Source organism: Peromyscus eremicus, chromosome 14 (assembly GCF_949786415.1).
Source record: "Peromyscus eremicus chromosome 14, PerEre_H2_v1, whole genome shotgun sequence".
Classification (NCBI taxonomy): domain Eukaryota; kingdom Metazoa; phylum Chordata; class Mammalia; order Rodentia; family Cricetidae; genus Peromyscus; species Peromyscus eremicus.
In genome coordinates this window covers 81,544,886-81,562,000 of record NC_081430.1, presented here as the reverse complement: position 1 = coordinate 81,562,000, position 17,115 = coordinate 81,544,886, and the positions used below count along the sequence as shown (strand labels likewise).

Genomic DNA, 17,115 nt, shown 5'->3' with positions numbered 1-17,115 from the left:
TTACTGAACTTATTCCACATAACTACTTGGAAAAAAATTGTATTTTTTGTTTTACGTATATGGGTGTTTTGCCTGCATGTTATGTCTGTACCACATGCATGCCTGGTGCTAAGGCCAGAAGAGGGTGTTGGATTCTCTGGAACTGGAATTGAAGACAGCTGTGAGCTGCCATGTAGGTGCTGGGAATCGAACCTGGTCCTCTGGAAGAGCAGCCAGTGCTCTTAACAGCTGAGTCATTATCCAGCCCCCCCATGTCAACCACTTTGCACTGCCCTCAAGCTGAAGAACACCAACTGAATACATCAGGTGCCACTTAAAAAAAGTCCTTGTTAGAAACTGAAGGAAGCTGCCATTCACTCCCACCTGCCGTCCTCCAGATTGCCGGGACACAATGAGCTGTAGGAAAAACAGTAAAGGTCCTGCTGGACAGCCATGAGCAGCCCTGGGGCTCCCTGGGGGCCCCCAAGGCGAGGAGAAAAGGCCACACTAGGAATGTTGGCTTTGGAGGTGGGGTATGGGGAAGGTATGGTTCTGAGCAGATGGGCATCATGGAGGCTCCAGATTCTTGTGTAGCAGTCTTGGCCCACTAAGAAAGAGGGAAGACAACACAGAGGTTAGAGAATGCAAAGAAAGTTATGGCATGTAGAGAGGCTTCTTAGGACCTCCCAGGGCCAAACACAAACCCACTGGTGGAAGGTTTTTCTGCTAATATATTTCTCAAAATTAAGTCCATGAGTTGGTCTGTTGCTCCAGAACCCTAACTAGCCACAGCTGTTCAAAGTGACAAGGATGAACTGGCTGGCTGTGACACAGCAGTGGCTCAGTCGGCACCCTGGCTCACGGGTAGGGACTCTTCTCAAGCAGGAGTCTAGCTGATCTAGATGCCAGGCAGCTGGGTTCCTTTTGATGAACTAGCCAGGAAGATCTCTCAACTTTGTTACATCCTGGCAGAGCAGATGCCAGCTATTTCTGGTTGAAGTTAAAGTCTGCAGGACTCCTAGTTCTGAGTAATGTGGCACGCGACACCATGGGTTGTGACAGCCCAGATGCTCCGTGCTCCGTCAGTGGGGTTTCAGCAATCAGATTTCAGTTGAGTACTTGGTGACCGTAGGCCCATACTTGGAGCATGGGGTTTGCTACTGCAGCTGTGCAGACCCAGTGCCTGCCTCTCAGCATGGCTGATCTTTTGCCTGCCATCCAGCACATGAGAACTCTTGAGAGACTCAGGACCGTCACTATAGGAGCAAGCCCAGTGCTGGTGTTGAAGACGCTTGAGTACAGCTAAAGCTTCAGCACAGTATCGCTGCTTGGCCCCCAGGATTCTAACAGGGAATGAGTACTGTCTGTAGGGACATTAGCACATGGGAGGCCTCAGGAAGACCTAGAACATGTCAAGGGCCGACTGTTCCATGTGTAGAAATTTTAATTCCCTCAGGGCTCAGTGGCCAGACAGCTGCTGCTGTTCCTCTGTAGATCATGGGTAATGTGAAAGGGCCAGGATCCAAGCACTTCAGTACCCTTAATTTCTCAGCAGCCTCTGAAGGGAGGAATGTGAGCAGAATGGGCAGCTTTTAGGTAAGATTGGTGCCTGATGGAATCCTGTGACTCCAAGAGGCCTGATCTCCAATCCAACTCCGTCCCCAGCTGCTGTATTGATGATCATCACCTGCCTGTTTCTGAGGTGACGCTGGCAGTGGCCCAGAATTCCCCTTATTTAGCCCTAGTCTGACCACCTTTTCCCTCTGCTGTGTAGGATATGAGAGCCCTCACAGGCAGCATTGATGGACGGACCTCCCCTTCCCCACACACCTGCCACCAGGATCCCTTCCTCCTCATGCAGATGCAGGGGCAGGTAGGCATACTCATTCACATGACCTTCATACTGCCGCACACAGTTGGTGGCCCTCAGGTCCCACAGCTTGATCTGGGGGAAGAAGCACAAAGGGTTACTTGGAAGGGTCTAGCAGGAACTCTGTGACTACCAGGTATGAAGCTGCAAGGGTGGAGTGAGGTGGTACTGTGTTCCCCGAAATATTGTGCACCCTAATAAACTTATCTGAGGTCAGAGACAGAACAGCCACAATATTAAACATAGAGGATAGGCAGTGGTAGCACACGCCTTTAATCCTAGCATTCCAGAGGCAGAAATCCATGTGTTCAAGGATACAGCCAAGCATGGTGACTCACGCCTTTAATCCCAGGGAGTGATGGCAAAAACAGAAAGATATATAAGGCGTGAAGACCAGAAACTAGAAGCATTTGGCTGGTTAAGCTTTTAGGTTTTGAGCAGCACAGTTCAGCTGAGAGCCATTCGGATATGAGGACTCAGAAGCTTCCAGTCTGAGGAAACAAGATCAGCTGAGAAGTTGGCCAGGTGAGGTTAGCTGTGGCTTGTTCTGTCTCTCTGATCTCCCAGTGTTCACCCCAATACTTGGCTCCAGGTTTGTTTTATTAATAAGAACTTTTAAGATTCATGCTACATTTGGAGTGATCTCCAGTGGCCTTTGCTGATTATGGAGACTGCTGTTAACTCCTAAAGCTCGAGTCCATCAAAATCACAGACCCAGAGGCCCTTCTGCACTTGTATCTAGGCAAGATTAAGTTCATGTGGAGTATCAAAAGAACTTCAAGATAGCCCCTACCCTTGTGTCTTGGTACCAGGGTCTCTTACAGGCCTGCACCCTACCATTCTGAGACCTGAAGTCAGGATCTCCTACCTTTCCAGCCATGTCTGATGCCATCAGGTATTGCTCCTCCTTGAGGACCCGCACAGAGGTCACTGCTGAGTCATGGAAGATGCGGGTGGCCTTCCAGCCCTTGGCTTGACTTGGAGAACGTAGGTCAATGGCAAAGATCTCCCCAGAACGACAGCCATTAAAAAGTAAAGGAGTCTGTGGAGAGAGGGGCAGCACCCAGTTTTTACCACCGGCACTAAGAATGGAAGGGTATGCCCTGGCATTAGGGTTGGTATGAGTTTGGGTCCCAATGGACTTAGAAGGAAGTCTGAGTTCTTGTAAGAGGTTGAAGACATGGACCCTGTGTGTCCTCCAGCGTCCACTCTGTGGTGAGCTTGTAGGGGCTTAGAGGGAGCACCACTGCCCCTTAGGCGTTCGTTCTTTCTTTTTTTTGAGATAGGGTTTCCCTGTGTAACCCTGGCTGTCCTGGAACTCGCTCTATAGACCATGCTGGCCTCGAACTCAGAGATCCACCAGTTCAAGGCAGAGATTCTTCGAGATTCTGTCTCAAGGAAACGAAACCAAATCAAATCAAAACAACTAACCAATAAAAACCCCAAACAAACAAAGTGCCCACTGATCATTCCCACGCTTTTCTTCTTGTAGAAGAGGCGCAGCCCAGACGCTACGCCAGGGAAATCCAGTTCCACTCCCACAAACATTTCACTGTGGGGACCTTCTGTTATACCCTTCCCGATCCAACCAACCTTGACTGCAAATTGCTGAGCCAGGACATCACTGTTGGTCCCATATGACTGCCGGTGTCCTGTTACTGCATTGGTCAGTAAGACCCTCCGAGACAAACCTGGTGGAGACAAGAAATGGGTCCCTGTGACCAGGGATGCTGGCAGTCTGGGGAAAGGAACTGCTGGGTGGACCTCCAAGTCTGTAGAGTTCTTTACTTCACACCCAGGGATGTGGCCATGGCTCACCGGTACTGAAGCAGTTATTTGCCTGGATGTTCAGGGACCAGGCACAGGACCAGGCACCAGGGATCTGGAAACTGCAGAGCATGCCAGGCTGGTCGGTACCTGCTAAGAGAAACAAAGGAAAACCGGGCAGCCTTCTAGGCCCAGGAACACCTCTATGTTACCAGGCGAGCAACCACCAGATCTGGGACACCACTGGGAAAAGCTGTGGTTTAAATGTCTCCCAGAGTCCATATCTGCAACAACTACCCCCAAGTCCTATGATGATGCACTTCAAAGATGGAGCCTTTGGGAAGTGACCAGGATTTGATGAGGTCATGCAGATGGGCCTCCCAACGTGGCAATGGTGGATTTTCAACAGAATGACATCAGCACTAATGGGCTGTCCTCCCCAGAGTCCGGAGTATGCTGCTGGAATTCCCAGCCTCCAGGACTCTAGGACCAAGACAAGGACCTTTACTGGATTCTGTGGTAACTCGAGAATGACTTAGGAGGGATGTCTGCTCAAGGAGCAACTTGTGTTCTCGGGGCAGACTGTGGCATTCACAGTGCTAACACTGTTCCAGGGCCGTGTGGGGTCACAGGGACTGTGGTTTCAGTCCTGGTCCCAATACCAACAGCCTGCTCAAGTCAAACACTGAAACTATGAACTGAGAGAACATCTCAAGGGAGAACCAGCCTGTGCCCACCACTAGGAAGCGCCAGTACCCCAGAAGTCTCCCCACACCCCTTTCCAATTTCTACTTGTACTTCGCATAGTTCCCTAAGGGAATTAATAACAAGACTCCTAGCACTAAAAAACTAGTTTGGTGGGTCAAAATTTGACTGGCTCTTTACCTCAGTTTCCTTATCTGTAAAGTGGTAAGATATATACCCCACAAGTTTGTTGGGCAGTGAGATGCCAACAGGGCTAAATGTTCATGGCCTCATCTACTTCCAAGAGCCTGCTGGGGTAGGTGCGGCCTCCATCTTCCAGAGGTCAAGCAGTGTGCTTGAACGTGTGGCGGAGTAGCTGTGTTTTGGGCCAGCTCTGCCTGATGTCTGCAAACCACATGCAGAAGTCTGCCAGAAGGAGCAGTCAAATTGCTGCCAGCCAGCCAGCCAGCCAGCCAGCATGCCTACCACACTTGGGAGCTGAACCAGTGCCTTCTGAATGATCGCTACAGGCAGCTCAAACCAATGTTTTGATGTCTTGTACTGCTAGTCATATGCACTTTGCTCTGGTTGCTGAAATGACCTCAAAGGGTTTATAAAAACAGCCAACTCTAAACTGCAGTTATCCGGGGCAGACTTTGGGAACCCTCCCACAGTGCTGCCCACCCCACCCCACATGCTGAACCGGGGTCGGCCAGCTTCTGGCACCCATGTCTCCATGAGACCCCAGGGAGACAGGACACAGGCCTTCCTCAGAGACAAAGGAAGGGACTCCATAGTACCTTGGTGATTACTGACGAACAGAGATGCTGGGAGCAGGGTGGCACAGCCTGGTGTCTCTGCAAGGCCCATGAGGCACAGGCTGCAAAAATCTGTTAAGGAAAGCCAGGTACGGACAGGGCCCTCCTCTGGGAGAAGAATGGCCATCAGTATCTTTCAGGAAATTATAAAATACAAAGGAGGGTGGAGAGTCCAGATACAACACTTTTACATCCAGGTTCAGTTTCTTCAGGAACATAATGTCACAGACACAGCTAAAAGCTTTTGGTTCCTTTCAGTCTGTTTCCTGTCTTCTACCAGAGAACTAGGGTTTTCAAAGCGAAGTGAGTTTGTTGAGGCCATGGTACAACATGTCTGCACATGTATTTGCCTGTGCATGTGATGAAGTAAGTCTCAAGTTCAATGACAGCACACAGGCTTAAGAACTCATTAGTTATGGATTGAACCAATGATAAGTGTCATGAACGTGTGTTAAACACATTTTACACAGAAAGCCCAGGCCCCATCCCAGTAGGCTACTGTGTTCCTACAGAAGAGCCCCGTGGGCTCACTGAGAGGCCAGAAACCCGAGTTCTAAAGGCACAGGTCTGAGATTAGTCTTGTGCTCAGGGTCAAAGTACTCCCCTCTGCCTTCCTCGGTGTTCCCCTAAACTAACCCCTGTGCCTTCCTCGGTGTTCCCCCAAACTCTGCTTTCTCACGCCACCTCATGGCTGGCTACCTTGTTAGGGCTGTACTAATCCTTTTTACTTGACTCCTTCACCAAAGCACTGACTCCCCTGGCGGGGATGATGGGTCAGTCTGGTGACCCAAGAGCCCGAGGCTATAGTCATATATGACATATATGTCAGTGGTGGAGCAGGTAGGGTCTAGAGTCAGACTTCCTAGGGTCCAGTGCGGTCTCTAGCAGTTACACATCAAGTCCCAGCTGTCTGGCACACAGCAACTTCATCGGCATCCGGTAAACAACCACCTCTGCACTTCAGTTGCTTATGGAGACTCCCTGCTATGGACCTGCTATAGTCTGTGTCCAAAACGTGAGCCAAGGGTGCAGAACGGTCTACCCCTCTGCCATCTCCACAGATGCTTAGGTCCATACCAGGGCGTGGTTATCCACTACACCTATTCACCTGCCAAAGGATACAGGATGTGGGAATCCAAGTGACTGAGTGAGGCCCAGCACACAGAGTTCACCTGGAGAGGGAGTAGGGCGAGAGAAAGATTAGGAACTGCCGCTCATGGGAACAATGGTCAATGCTTTTCTTCTAGAAAACAGCTTGTAGGGGCTGGAGAGATGGCTCAGCGCTTGCTGCTCTTACAGAGACCCTGAGTTTGGGTCCCAGCACCCACACCAGTAATGCCAGCTCCAGGAGACCCAACAACCTCTCCTGGATGCACAGAGATACATGTGTACATGTATGTGCGTGCATGCACACACACCTTAAAATTAAAGAAGGAAAGACTTGCAGGGATACAGACACATGACCCTCCACCTCACATAGTACTGAGACTAAACTCAAAGCTCTGAACACACTAGGCAAGCACTCTACCACTGTTACCCCTTAATCCAGAGGTTCTCAACCTGTGGGCTGTGACCCCTTCGGGAGGGTTGTCAAGTGGCCCTTTCACAGGGGTCGCATATCAGATATCCTGTATATTAGATAGTTATATTACGATTAACAGTAGCAAAATTACAGTTATGAAATATCAACGAAATAATTCTATGGTTGGGGGTCACCACAACATAAGGAAATGTATTAAAGGGTCGCAGCATTAGGAAAGTTGACATGTGATTTCTTCCTTTAGGTTTTCTCTTAAGACAGGTTGAAAGAAGCATCCCGAGGGTAGTGGGGCTCCCTGCTCAGACACGTTGGGACCTAAGAGGTACAGGAAGGAAGCAAACTCCAGGCTTCAGTCCTGCCACACCAGCATGGGTCCCATGCTAAGGTATCTGGCACCCCACACCCCCAAGCCAGTCCTGAGTTCTCTAACTTACGGGGCCAGGAGACAAGTGTACTCTTAACCAAAGGTGTGCCATGTCTTGCTTTACCCACCAGGGGTTCTTTCCTTCCTTCCTTTCTCTGCCTCCTCTGAGACAGGAAAAAACACAGCTAGGTTCGCCCTGTAGCTCAGGCTAACCTCAAGCAAAGGGCGACCCTCCGGTCTCAGCCTTCTTGTGTACTGAGATTCCAGCTCCCACACCTGGCTCACCCCGATCTACCTTGTGGCTCATGTGCCCGCTGAGCAGGACGTCATAGTCTCTTAGATGCAGTTTAAAGACTGTTCTTGGTCAGCGAGCACCTGACATTTGTGATGCCCAGGGGCAGACTCCATCCAGGCTGTGACCACCGCAGCCCACACTCTATGAACCACGCCCTTTCACATCGATTCTGATCCTTTAGAAAAGAATGTCCTGATGGCCAGTGAGTACATGGCCTTGAGGCTGCCCCAACCAACTCAACTAAATTTCTCTCCCGACTTAAGATGTTCTGGGCCTTCCTTTTCCTGTGGGCTCTCAGGAACTAACAAGTCATCTGTCCCCAAGTGAGACAGCTCTTCCTGTATTCTTCACAAAGCTCTTTTCCCTTTCCCTGCTGAATTTAGGCAACTAAGCAGTGTCCTAGGCCCAAATCAAGCATGCTGCAAGGCTAGAGAGGCAGGACAGGACATACCTTCCTGTTGGTGAAGTACAGGTTTTCATGCATGTGCACCTTGAACGTGGGGGCCTTCAGACCCTGCAGGTTGATGATGCCGTACTTGGATCCTCCAATTTTGACATCATTCACTGTGAAGAGGCAGTCACTGCTAGTATCTGCCTGGAGGGAGACAGGCTGTGAGGGATCTCTCGGGCTGAGCCATGTGGCTGCCTAAGCTCCTCTCCATAAGGGAATATGGCAGGGACCTCACTTAGCTCCTGCTCAAGGTAGTGACTTCAAGCAAAGCTCAGAGTCTGCCCTGCCATTTCTGAGGAATGGATGAAGATGGTAAAGAGACGACATGGCCAGGAAGTCTGGTGTCCTTAGTGACTACCTCAGCACTGAGTTTGGGAGGATCTGAATGTTGGCCCAGAGAACTATACCATATGGTCACCATGAAAGCCATGGAGAACTCTGTGAGTTCTAGGCCAGCTGCATAGTGAGACCCTGCTGTATTTAATTTAAAAATACAACACAGTGCCTGTAATACCAACACTTAAGAAGCTAACTAAGGCAGGAAAACTGAGTTTGAGGTCAGCCTGAGGGTTCCCTTGTCTCAAAAAACACCCCCTAAACTTCCCCAATAGAATTCCAGACAAAACATAACATTGTTATTTCAAACTAAATTTCCATATTTATCTTTTTTTATATGTAACCATGTGCTTGTATGCACAAGTGTACACACACACACACACACACACACACACACACACACGAAAGTCCCCCTACTCTACAAGCTTGAAGAGTTACGTGCCTAGATGAACCTACCAGTGGAGAATCAAATGTGGAAAACTGCCTTCCCAGTCCTCTGGCCATACAAGCCAGCCAGTCCCACGTGATGCTGGTGACGGGAGACCGCTCTACCGAAGGCACGTGCACCAGCAGACTGCACAGTGTGCCAGGGAAGGGGCTGGAGGGACCCATTGCAGCGAAGGATCTGGGCCTGACCCCAATACTCCTTTCATGGGTGGGCTCTGCTCGAGACCCAGGAGGCCTCAAGGGTCACTCTATGGCTTTGGCCTCCCATCCCACTAGTCCATCACTACTTCCATGGCCTAGTCTCACTCTCCCAGGCTTCCCTTTGGCCTCAAGGAAGGATGTGGCCTTCCTGGCAAGACATGCACTCAGGAGGCCCATGGAGAGGGGAGGATCCTTCCTGTGCAGGGCACATGCTGGCTCCCTGACAATGTCCACAGGCTATACTAGTGGGCCTTAATTTCCATCCAGCCCAGGTCTCAGTAAATAGAGACCTTCCACTTCCTACAAACGATGTGATGGAGGTCTATAGGGCCCTGCTACTGTGGGAACTATGGACACTGAGCAAAGAAACCCACTGTGCAGCAGCTGAGGGCACACGGATGTGTATCACATTGTGTACCTTTTCAGCTGCACACACCATGGCCAGAGAGAAGACCCAGGCTTTATGTCGTGGGACAGGACTGAAGAGTGAGTCACACACACAATCTTAAAACAGCAAAAACTCCCACCAAACCAAAGGACAGACACCTGTTTCCACAGTAATCAGCTTGTTAGCCAGGCGTAGTGAACATTGACAATGAGCCAGCAGTGGCAGCCACACCTGAGGACCCACAGACACGTGTCACTCACCAGGATGAAGTTGAACAGGTCACTTGTCAGAGCAGAAGGATCTGAGCTCTGAATCTCTACCTTTCTCCTCTCCATGCAGCTCACCCGAAGCTCATGGGATAAACTGAGGATGGAAACAGAAATAGAGGGAGGGAATGGACACCACAGTCTGATGCCAGGGTGCATGCTTCTAGAACCACCTCTGTGGGAAGATGACTTCTGTTTGTTTTTCAAGACAGGGTTTCTCTGTGGAACAGCCCTGGCTGTCCTAGAACTCACTCTGTAGACCAGGCTGGCCTCAAACTCACAGAGATCCACCTGCCTCTGACTCCCAAGTGCTGGGATTAAAGGCATATGCTACCACCACTGCCCAGCTTTATTTATTTATTTATTTTTAAAGATATATTTATTTTATGTATATGGTGCTCTATCTGCATGTATACCTACATGCCAGAAGAGGGCATAAGATCTTATTACAGATGGTTGTGACCCACCATTTGGTTGCTGGGAATTGAACTCAGGACCTCTGGAAGAGCTGCCAGTGCTCTTAACCACTGAGCCATCTCTCTAGCCTAAGATGATTTTTTTTTTTTTTCCTGAGACAGGGTTTTTCTGTGTAGCCCTGGCTGTCCTGGAACTCACTTTGTAGACCAGGCTGGTCTCAAACCAGAGGAGGATAATTTAGTTTAGAATCTCCAGGAGGTCATGTCTCAACAACTACTAAAGAAGGGAAACACCTGGGACTCTGCCTTTCCCCACACTCATCTATCTCCACATCAGTTCTCACAGAGAACGCTAAGGATGAATAAACCACTGGGCAGCCCTTCCCCAAATCCAAGATTAGACTCCAGAGGGATCAGACCCAGTCACCTAGTACAAACTTTCTCTTGGGATGACGAGGCTGTGCCTGAGAGACGAACAAGCCGCTGAGGGGCACAGGGTGAACTAGAAGAGTCCAGGAGTGTGCCCCCCAACCTCACTGCCCCTTTCCTCTTCCAAAGCACAGCTTCCTCTCCAGCTCAAGCAGAAGAGACTCTTCCTTCTTGGGAAGGAAACACAGGAGACTGTGAGCCACCCCTGCGTGGCTGGCCTTCCCTGAAGTGCGCGCACTGGTCTCCCTCACAAACATGTACAGGAAGTAGAGTGTAGGAGTTAGGATCAGAGGCTGGAGTCCTGTTTTTACCTGCAGCAAGTCACTCCACTCTGAACTTCAATTTCCTCTTTAGAAAATGGGAGGAGTTATCAGCTTATCTTGCCAGGTCTAGTTAGAGTCATAACAGCCGTCATAAAAATAATACAACTTTTGGAAATGCTGGGGGACTGAATCAGACACATGAAGCAAGCATGACTGGACGCTGAGCTACATCCCTGGCCTCCCATCACAAGCATTCTGGTGAAGCAGAGTACATACACACTCACTTAATGCCATACGTGTCACCAGAAGGGGTCTCAGGAATGAAGTTACTGTGAGTGAGCGTCACAGAATCCTGACTAATTTCTATAAATCCCTTCTCCTCTCTCACTAGACCCTCAGGAGTCTCCATCCCTTGCTGAGGAGAGTAGCAGTCACTCAGCTGTTTAAGATACAGCAGGCAGAGCTGGCTGTGGAGGGAGGGTTTGTGTAATCGGGAAAACCAAGGTAGGGCTGGAGACTGAGCCCAGAATGGCTGGTTCAGTTCCCAGCAACTCACAACTGTCTGTAACTCCAGTCCCAGGGGATCTGCCTCCAGAGTTCTGGGATTAAAAGTTATGTGTCACCAGGCCTGGCTTAAATAAAAAAGGAGCCGTGCAGTGGTGGCATATTCCTTTTATACCCAGCACTCAAGAGGCAGAGAGGCAGGCAGATCTCTCAGTTCGAGGCTAGCTTGGTCTACAGAGCTAGTTCTAGGATAGCCAGGGCTACAAAGAGAAGCCTTTTCTTGAAAAAACCAAAAAGATGTAGAAGGCAGCCAGCAAACTAAAGATCCTCAGCTCCGAAGACTTCTCACAGAGTAGCACAAGGTCTCATCTGACTAGATTTGTGGACTACAGAAATAAGGATAGGAAAGAACATTCAAAACAAACCAACACATTGTCTTACCGGCAATAACTGGCCGTGTTGAGAAAACCCAGCTGGTTTTTTCGTAGGATGGAAGATGCGTTAAATCCTATTCTGGTAATTTTCTAAGTTTATTTAAGAAAAAGAAAAGGAAGATTCAGTGATGGTAGCCATGGTGGTACAGACCTGGAGTTCTAGCATTGGGGAGGTGGATCCTGGACACCAGTGCAAAGCCATCCTTGGACACATAGTATTTTCAAGATGATCAGTGTGGGTTATGAGAGACCTTGCCCCAAAAACAAAAACAAAAAGCCACTGGAGATTTATCTGTGCTGTGGTTTGGGTAACAGGAGGTCCCACAGGACACAATCAGGGAAACCGGTATTAAGTGGACAGAAATTCGATGGTGTCCTCTCCAAGTCTCCTCTCATTGGCGGGAAGGAAACCCAAGCACAAGGCAGTCCTGTGGGCTGTGCTAGAGAGTCAATGCCACACCTCCGTCTAGGCTCCTGGACAGCAACAAGGGGCTGGTGTGTGCAGAGCAAGGCCAGACGCCAAGGTCTATGTCAGCAGACAGAAACAGGGTAGGAGATGGGGTCCTTGCCTGCTCTTTTCATCATCCATGCCCGGGAAAATGTGACAGCACACTGCCATCCTCTCGCTGAGTGTCCCGGGGTGCTGTCGAGAGGCGGGGAGGACACCGGGCAGCAGCCGAGGGTGAGGCCCACCTTTCTCTGCTTGTCCTCCTGGTGCAGCAGCTGCAGTCTTCTGCTCTCCAGCCCCTTGTACCGGATGCCCTCCTCTGTGAGGGGGTTGCAGTTGTTATGACCAGGCAGTAAACGGAAGTAGCGGTTCTTTTCAGGGTCGAAATAAAAGCCCGGAAGATCTTTAAGAAAAAGAATTCAACTGACTAAATGAAAACACTGACCCACCTAATCGTCTGTGTGTCTTTTCTGCTGGCTGGGCGACAGTCACGGTCAGTTGCTGAGTTCTGTACTGGAGAGACCATCTCCTCCAGAATCATTATTCCCGACACCTGGCTCCTTCAGCAGAGCAATTTGCTTTTAGAATTCCCTCAAGTCAAGAATGGACTCCCTCCGGGCGGTGGTGGCACACGCCTTTAATCCCAGCACTTGGGAGGCAGAGCCAGGTGGATCTCTGTGAGTTTGAGGCTAGCCTGGGCTACCGAGTGAGTTCCAGGAAAGGCACAAAGCTACACAGAGAAACCCTGTCTCGAAAAACCAAAAAAAAAAAAAAAAAAAAAGCCTCCCGACCGCCTCCCCCTCCCCCAACGAAGAGACACAGCCAAGTCCTGGCTGAGTAATGGCTGCCGGGACAGACACACTACCTGGTTTGAGGCAGGATAAGCTTTTATCTTTCCTCCAGGCAAGCTAGGAGCCCTACCCATCTTCCTGCCTACCTGGTACGGACGATGCTCCAGCTCTGCTGGATGAGGTTGACGGGGCCTCAGCATCATGGTGGTCAGAATCTTGTGGGCTCTGCGATGTCTCCGTGGTGGACCTGTTGACACACAGTTGTGGCAGTGTGAGTGTGTGTGCTCATGAAGGCCAAAGGCCAGTCTTGGGTGTCCACACTTAGGCACTATCTGTCTTTTTGAGACAGGATCTCTCATTGGCCTAGACCTCACAAAATAGACGGGGCTGGCTGGTGAGCCCCAGGGCTATGTTTCCCTCTGCCTTCCTTGTATGGGGAGTGCAAGCACATGATGCCACACCTGGCTTTTAGATATGGGTTCCAGGGAATCAAACAAGGCCATCTCCCCAGCCAGTTCTCAGTCATTCTGACTGAAGGTCCTACTCGAGCAGGTCTGTAGCCTTCACCTGACCTTTGTGATTATTTGGGGAGCACTGACCCCTTACAAACACATCAAAACAAGGGCCAGCCCCTCTCTTTCTTCCCCCCTCTTCTCCCTCCCTCCCTTCCTAAGAGGACACCTGTCACAGGAATTCCTTAGTTTCTCACTTGGGCCTTTTGCATGTCGTGAAGTCTTTTGGAATTTTCCATGATGAAAAGGAAACCAGAAATCTTTGTCAATGAGAATATTACTGGCTGGGCTATCTGCTTAGCAGCATTTACAAAGCCAGATGAGTTTCCTTCCTTATTGGCTTCAGCAGCAGAAGAGCTTCAATTTTATCTGGCTAGACAACCTTGCAGATGGAGAAACTGGGATTTGGGGAACAGAGGTAATTTCCTCCATATTAGGATGGGGGCATGGCTAACACACTGGATTTGTAAAGCCATCAGTGGCCTCGGTGGCAATTACACGCTGAAATATAGGGTGAGAATCCTGAGATAATCCCTCTCCCCACACACAATAAAAGGAAATTTGCAAAGCTAGGCTGAGGGAAGCAAAGACCAGCCTGTGTCCCATCAATACCGACGCTATGCACAGCTGCAGGGAAAATTACTTTCTCTCCCTTTTCTGTCCAGCGCTTTCTGAGGCAGCCCATCTGTGATCAGCAGGAGGATGGATTAAGTGTCATGACAAACGATGGTCTTTCTCATCCAAGGACTGCTGCTCCATTTTTTCCACATAGAGCCCAGAAGGTGGCTGTGCCCAGCAGGTTTCCAAACCACTTGCCAAAACTGGCGGCGAATCTCATAGATCACATCTTGCTACCCGTTCTGGCTTGTGGGGTAAGGCCTGGGGCCCAAAAAGTATCCATGGCTCTCCTAACAAAACATACCAACAATGGGTGCAGTGCTGATCTTTCTACAGTATGTGCCAAATTCGAGAATTATACCTCGTGAGCTCTACTATGTGCTGAGGAGTCCCAGGGCCAGGCAGCTTATCAAGGGTTTTTATACGTCAAGCCAGGGTGGCTTTATGGGACAGAGCCATTTTAGATGGGAAAGTCGACCTCCCAGGGTCATAGCTGTGTTCTTTCTCCCATAATCTTCAAAGGGTTTTGTTACTGTTTGTGTTAATTTATTCTAGAGAGTACCTTGATATTTGACATCATGACCTTGTGTTTAGAAATTGAAAAGAAAAAAAAAAAAAAAAAAGAATTGAAAATGTGTATGGGTGTGGGCAAGCATGCATGTGGAGGTCAACTTGAGGGAGTCGGTTCTTTCCTTCCACAATGGCAGCAAGAGTTCACACCCACTCAACTCCTGCCACCTCCAAAGTTATCTGTTTTTTTTTTTTTTTCTTTTTTTTGGTTTTTCGAGACAGGGTTTCTCTGTGTAGCTTTGCGCCTTTCCTGGGGCTCACTTGGTAGCCCAGGCTGGCCTCGAACTCACAGAGATCCGCCTGGCTCTGCCTCCCGAGTGCTGGGATTAAAGGCGTGCGCCACCACCGCCCGGCCAAAGTTATCTGTTTTAAAAGGAGGGCTGGGTTGGCCAGACAACTAAGTGGATGAAGGTGTTTGTGGTCAAGTCTGATGACCTGAGTTTGATCCCTGGGACTCACATGGTGAAGAAAAGACATGTACATGTACGCCATGGCACGCACCCCCACCGCCCCAAAATGCATAAAAGGACCGGCATGTGGAAGAATTTGCAACTGGCACATGTGCTGTAAAGAGGGGACAGCCTGTGAAGCCGAGGGAAGACTTCCTGTCAGAAGTCCTGGGAGTCCTCACCCAAGGCCAGGTGACGATGTGGGAGTGGGTGGTGAGGAGGCTCTTGTTCTGAGACAGGCATGCTTGTACTTCACGCAGGATAACGAACGTAATGTGATGTGGAAAATGTGTATACCGGGGATTTTAAGGACAGTCTAAAGTGGGTGGGCACACAGCAGTCACTGCTTTATTCTTTGTATACTTTTGTGTATAGTAAGACTTGGTGGGCTGGAGACATGGCTCAGGGGTTAAGAGCACTGGCTGCTCTTCCAAAGGTCCTGAGTTCAATTCCCAGCAACCACATGGTGGCTCACAACCATCTGTAATGAGATCTGGTGCCCTCTTCTGGCCTGCAGGCAGAACACTGTGTACATAAGTACATAAATAATTCTTAAAAAACAAAAACAAAAAAAACTTGGTATGCCGGGGGTGGGTGGGATGGTAGTGGGGGGGGATGGATGACTGGCACATGCACTATGAGTTCAAGGACAGTCTGGTCTACAAAGTGAGTTTCAGAACAGTCAGAGCTATGTAGAGACCCCCCACACTCACACACCAAAATAAATAAATAAATAAATAAATATATATATAGTCCACATAAAGATTTGCATATATTATGTAATTATGCTACATACTACATACATTTATATAAGCAACATATATGTTAAGTACATATTTTATAAGCCCTTTCCCAGGACTAACACTAGATAATATTTCCAGAAAGATATTTTTTTTTGCCCTTCCCAAGTCTCCAAATGGAAAAGCAGATCTCCATTTGTGTCAGAAAACTCTACCAGTAGCCTTATGGCTGGCACTCTGGTCAGAAGCCAGCCACCATGAAAGAGTGTGGCTGCCCTCACTCCCCGGAGCAGTGGGCTGATGGCAACATGTCAAGCTTTTGGGCCTACTGGCTCCACTGCCGACTCCTGAGAGGCGAGTACATGTGTGAGCCTTGTACTGACAGCCAGGACGGCACTGGGCAAAGCTGGCCCCTAAACTTGTACACTTACCTCTCACTAGAGTCCCCCTGACTGAAGGCGGGGTTCTGCTGGCGCCTTCGCCCGCGTCTTCTACTCTGCCAGGCGCTTCTACTCATCTCTGCTCCTGTGAGAGAAAAACAACATCAGACACCCAGCTGTGTGCTCTCCCACTTGCCCGGCAGCTCCACCATGCTGACGATGGCCACTGGTGCGGCTACCACTCAAGCCTTCCCTAAAGTCTGCTTCTGGCACTTTCCCAGTATCCCTTCCCACCACTACAGAGACGAGACGTGATCAGATGCGAACACCTCAACTCTGCACATCTTCTCCACACACACTTGTGTGAATTCTTTTTCATCCCCTCCCCAATCCTCCAGACAGGGTTTCTCTGTGTAGCCCTGGCTGTCCTGGAACTTGCTCTGTAGAATGTTCAGGCTACTCTCGAACTCAGAGCCTATACCACCAACTGCCTGGCTTTGTGTGAATTCTTACTCTTGTCTTGGAGAAATAAGTGTCTGTCTCTTGCCTTTCCAAGACACTCTCTCCACCTAGATGTCTACCTCATCTTCCCCTGGGGACATCACAGTTAGTTCATGTTTAATGGCTCCCTCTCATTCCTGCTGGTGCTCCCTCTCTGCAAAGGCGCAGAAACACTCCGGAAAAGTGATCTACAAATTCAATGTCTTGATCTCCCCACCCCCAGCATTCTGCTAAAATGCTCTTGAGGCAGAGAGGTCACTAAGTTAGGACCAGCCTAGGCTGCCCAGTGAGACTCTCAAAAGAACCCAGCAGGTATGAGAGCATGCATTGGTCTTGCAGAGGACTTGAGTTTGGTTCCCAGCACTGGTATCAGGTGGCTCATAACCGCTTGTTAACCCCAGCTCCAGAAGATCCAAGTGTTCTTCTGGCTCTGGAGGGCACCTGTACTCACATGCACACACCCTACCCTCACATACACATAATTTAAAAAAAAGCTGAGGGTTGGTAAATTGCTCAGTGGGTGGTAAGGATGCTCTTCACCAAATATGAGGAGAGTTTGAACCCAGGACCCAAATGGTGGCATCAACTCCAAGTTGTCCTCTGACTACCACATGTACCCCAAGGCCTTCTTCTCCCAGCACCGCCTGCCCACAG

At 49.6% G+C, this 17,115-nt stretch overlaps 1 protein-coding gene across 2 annotated transcripts; it reads right to left on the bottom strand.

Annotated features, from left to right (window-relative positions):
- Positions 1 to 309: 309 nt before the first annotated feature.
- Positions 310 to 16,102, bottom strand: Dcaf4 (DDB1 and CUL4 associated factor 4). Of its 2 annotated transcripts, none has more exons than XM_059279420.1 (13): positions 16,012 to 16,102; positions 12,838 to 12,938; positions 12,146 to 12,303; positions 11,460 to 11,542; positions 9,401 to 9,503; positions 7,769 to 7,912; positions 6,241 to 6,290; positions 5,101 to 5,180; positions 3,668 to 3,769; positions 3,443 to 3,540; positions 2,718 to 2,891; positions 1,810 to 1,924; positions 310 to 586 (listed from the first exon to the last, which is right to left on the bottom strand). In XM_059279420.1, exons 1-13 carry the CDS (start codon positions 16,095 to 16,097, stop codon positions 354 to 356), a joined length of 1,527 nt encoding a protein of 508 aa, XP_059135403.1. In that variant the 5' UTR covers positions 16,098 to 16,102; the 3' UTR covers positions 310 to 353. The 2 variants fall into 2 exon arrangements, with proteins under 2 accessions (XP_059135403.1, XP_059135404.1); XM_059279421.1 differs by having other exon boundaries at positions 3,668 to 3,766.
- Between the last annotated feature and the right edge of the window lie 1,013 nt (positions 16,103 to 17,115).

Bases quoted from the DNA above. Each gene is read 5' to 3' on its own strand.
- Dcaf4 (XM_059279420.1), bottom strand. From the start codon at position 16,097: ATGAGTAGAAGCGCCTGGCAGAGTAGAAGACGCGGGCGAAGGCGCCAG. The intron at 3,541-3,667 runs GTGAGCCATGGC...TGTCTCCACCAG, and splicing joins AAATAACTGCTTCAGTACCG to GTTTGTCTCGGAGGGTCTTA. The intron at 587-1,809 runs GTGTGTGGGGAA...CCTCTTTCTTAG, and splicing joins GGAAGGGATCCTGGTGGCAG to TGGGCCAAGACTGCTACACA.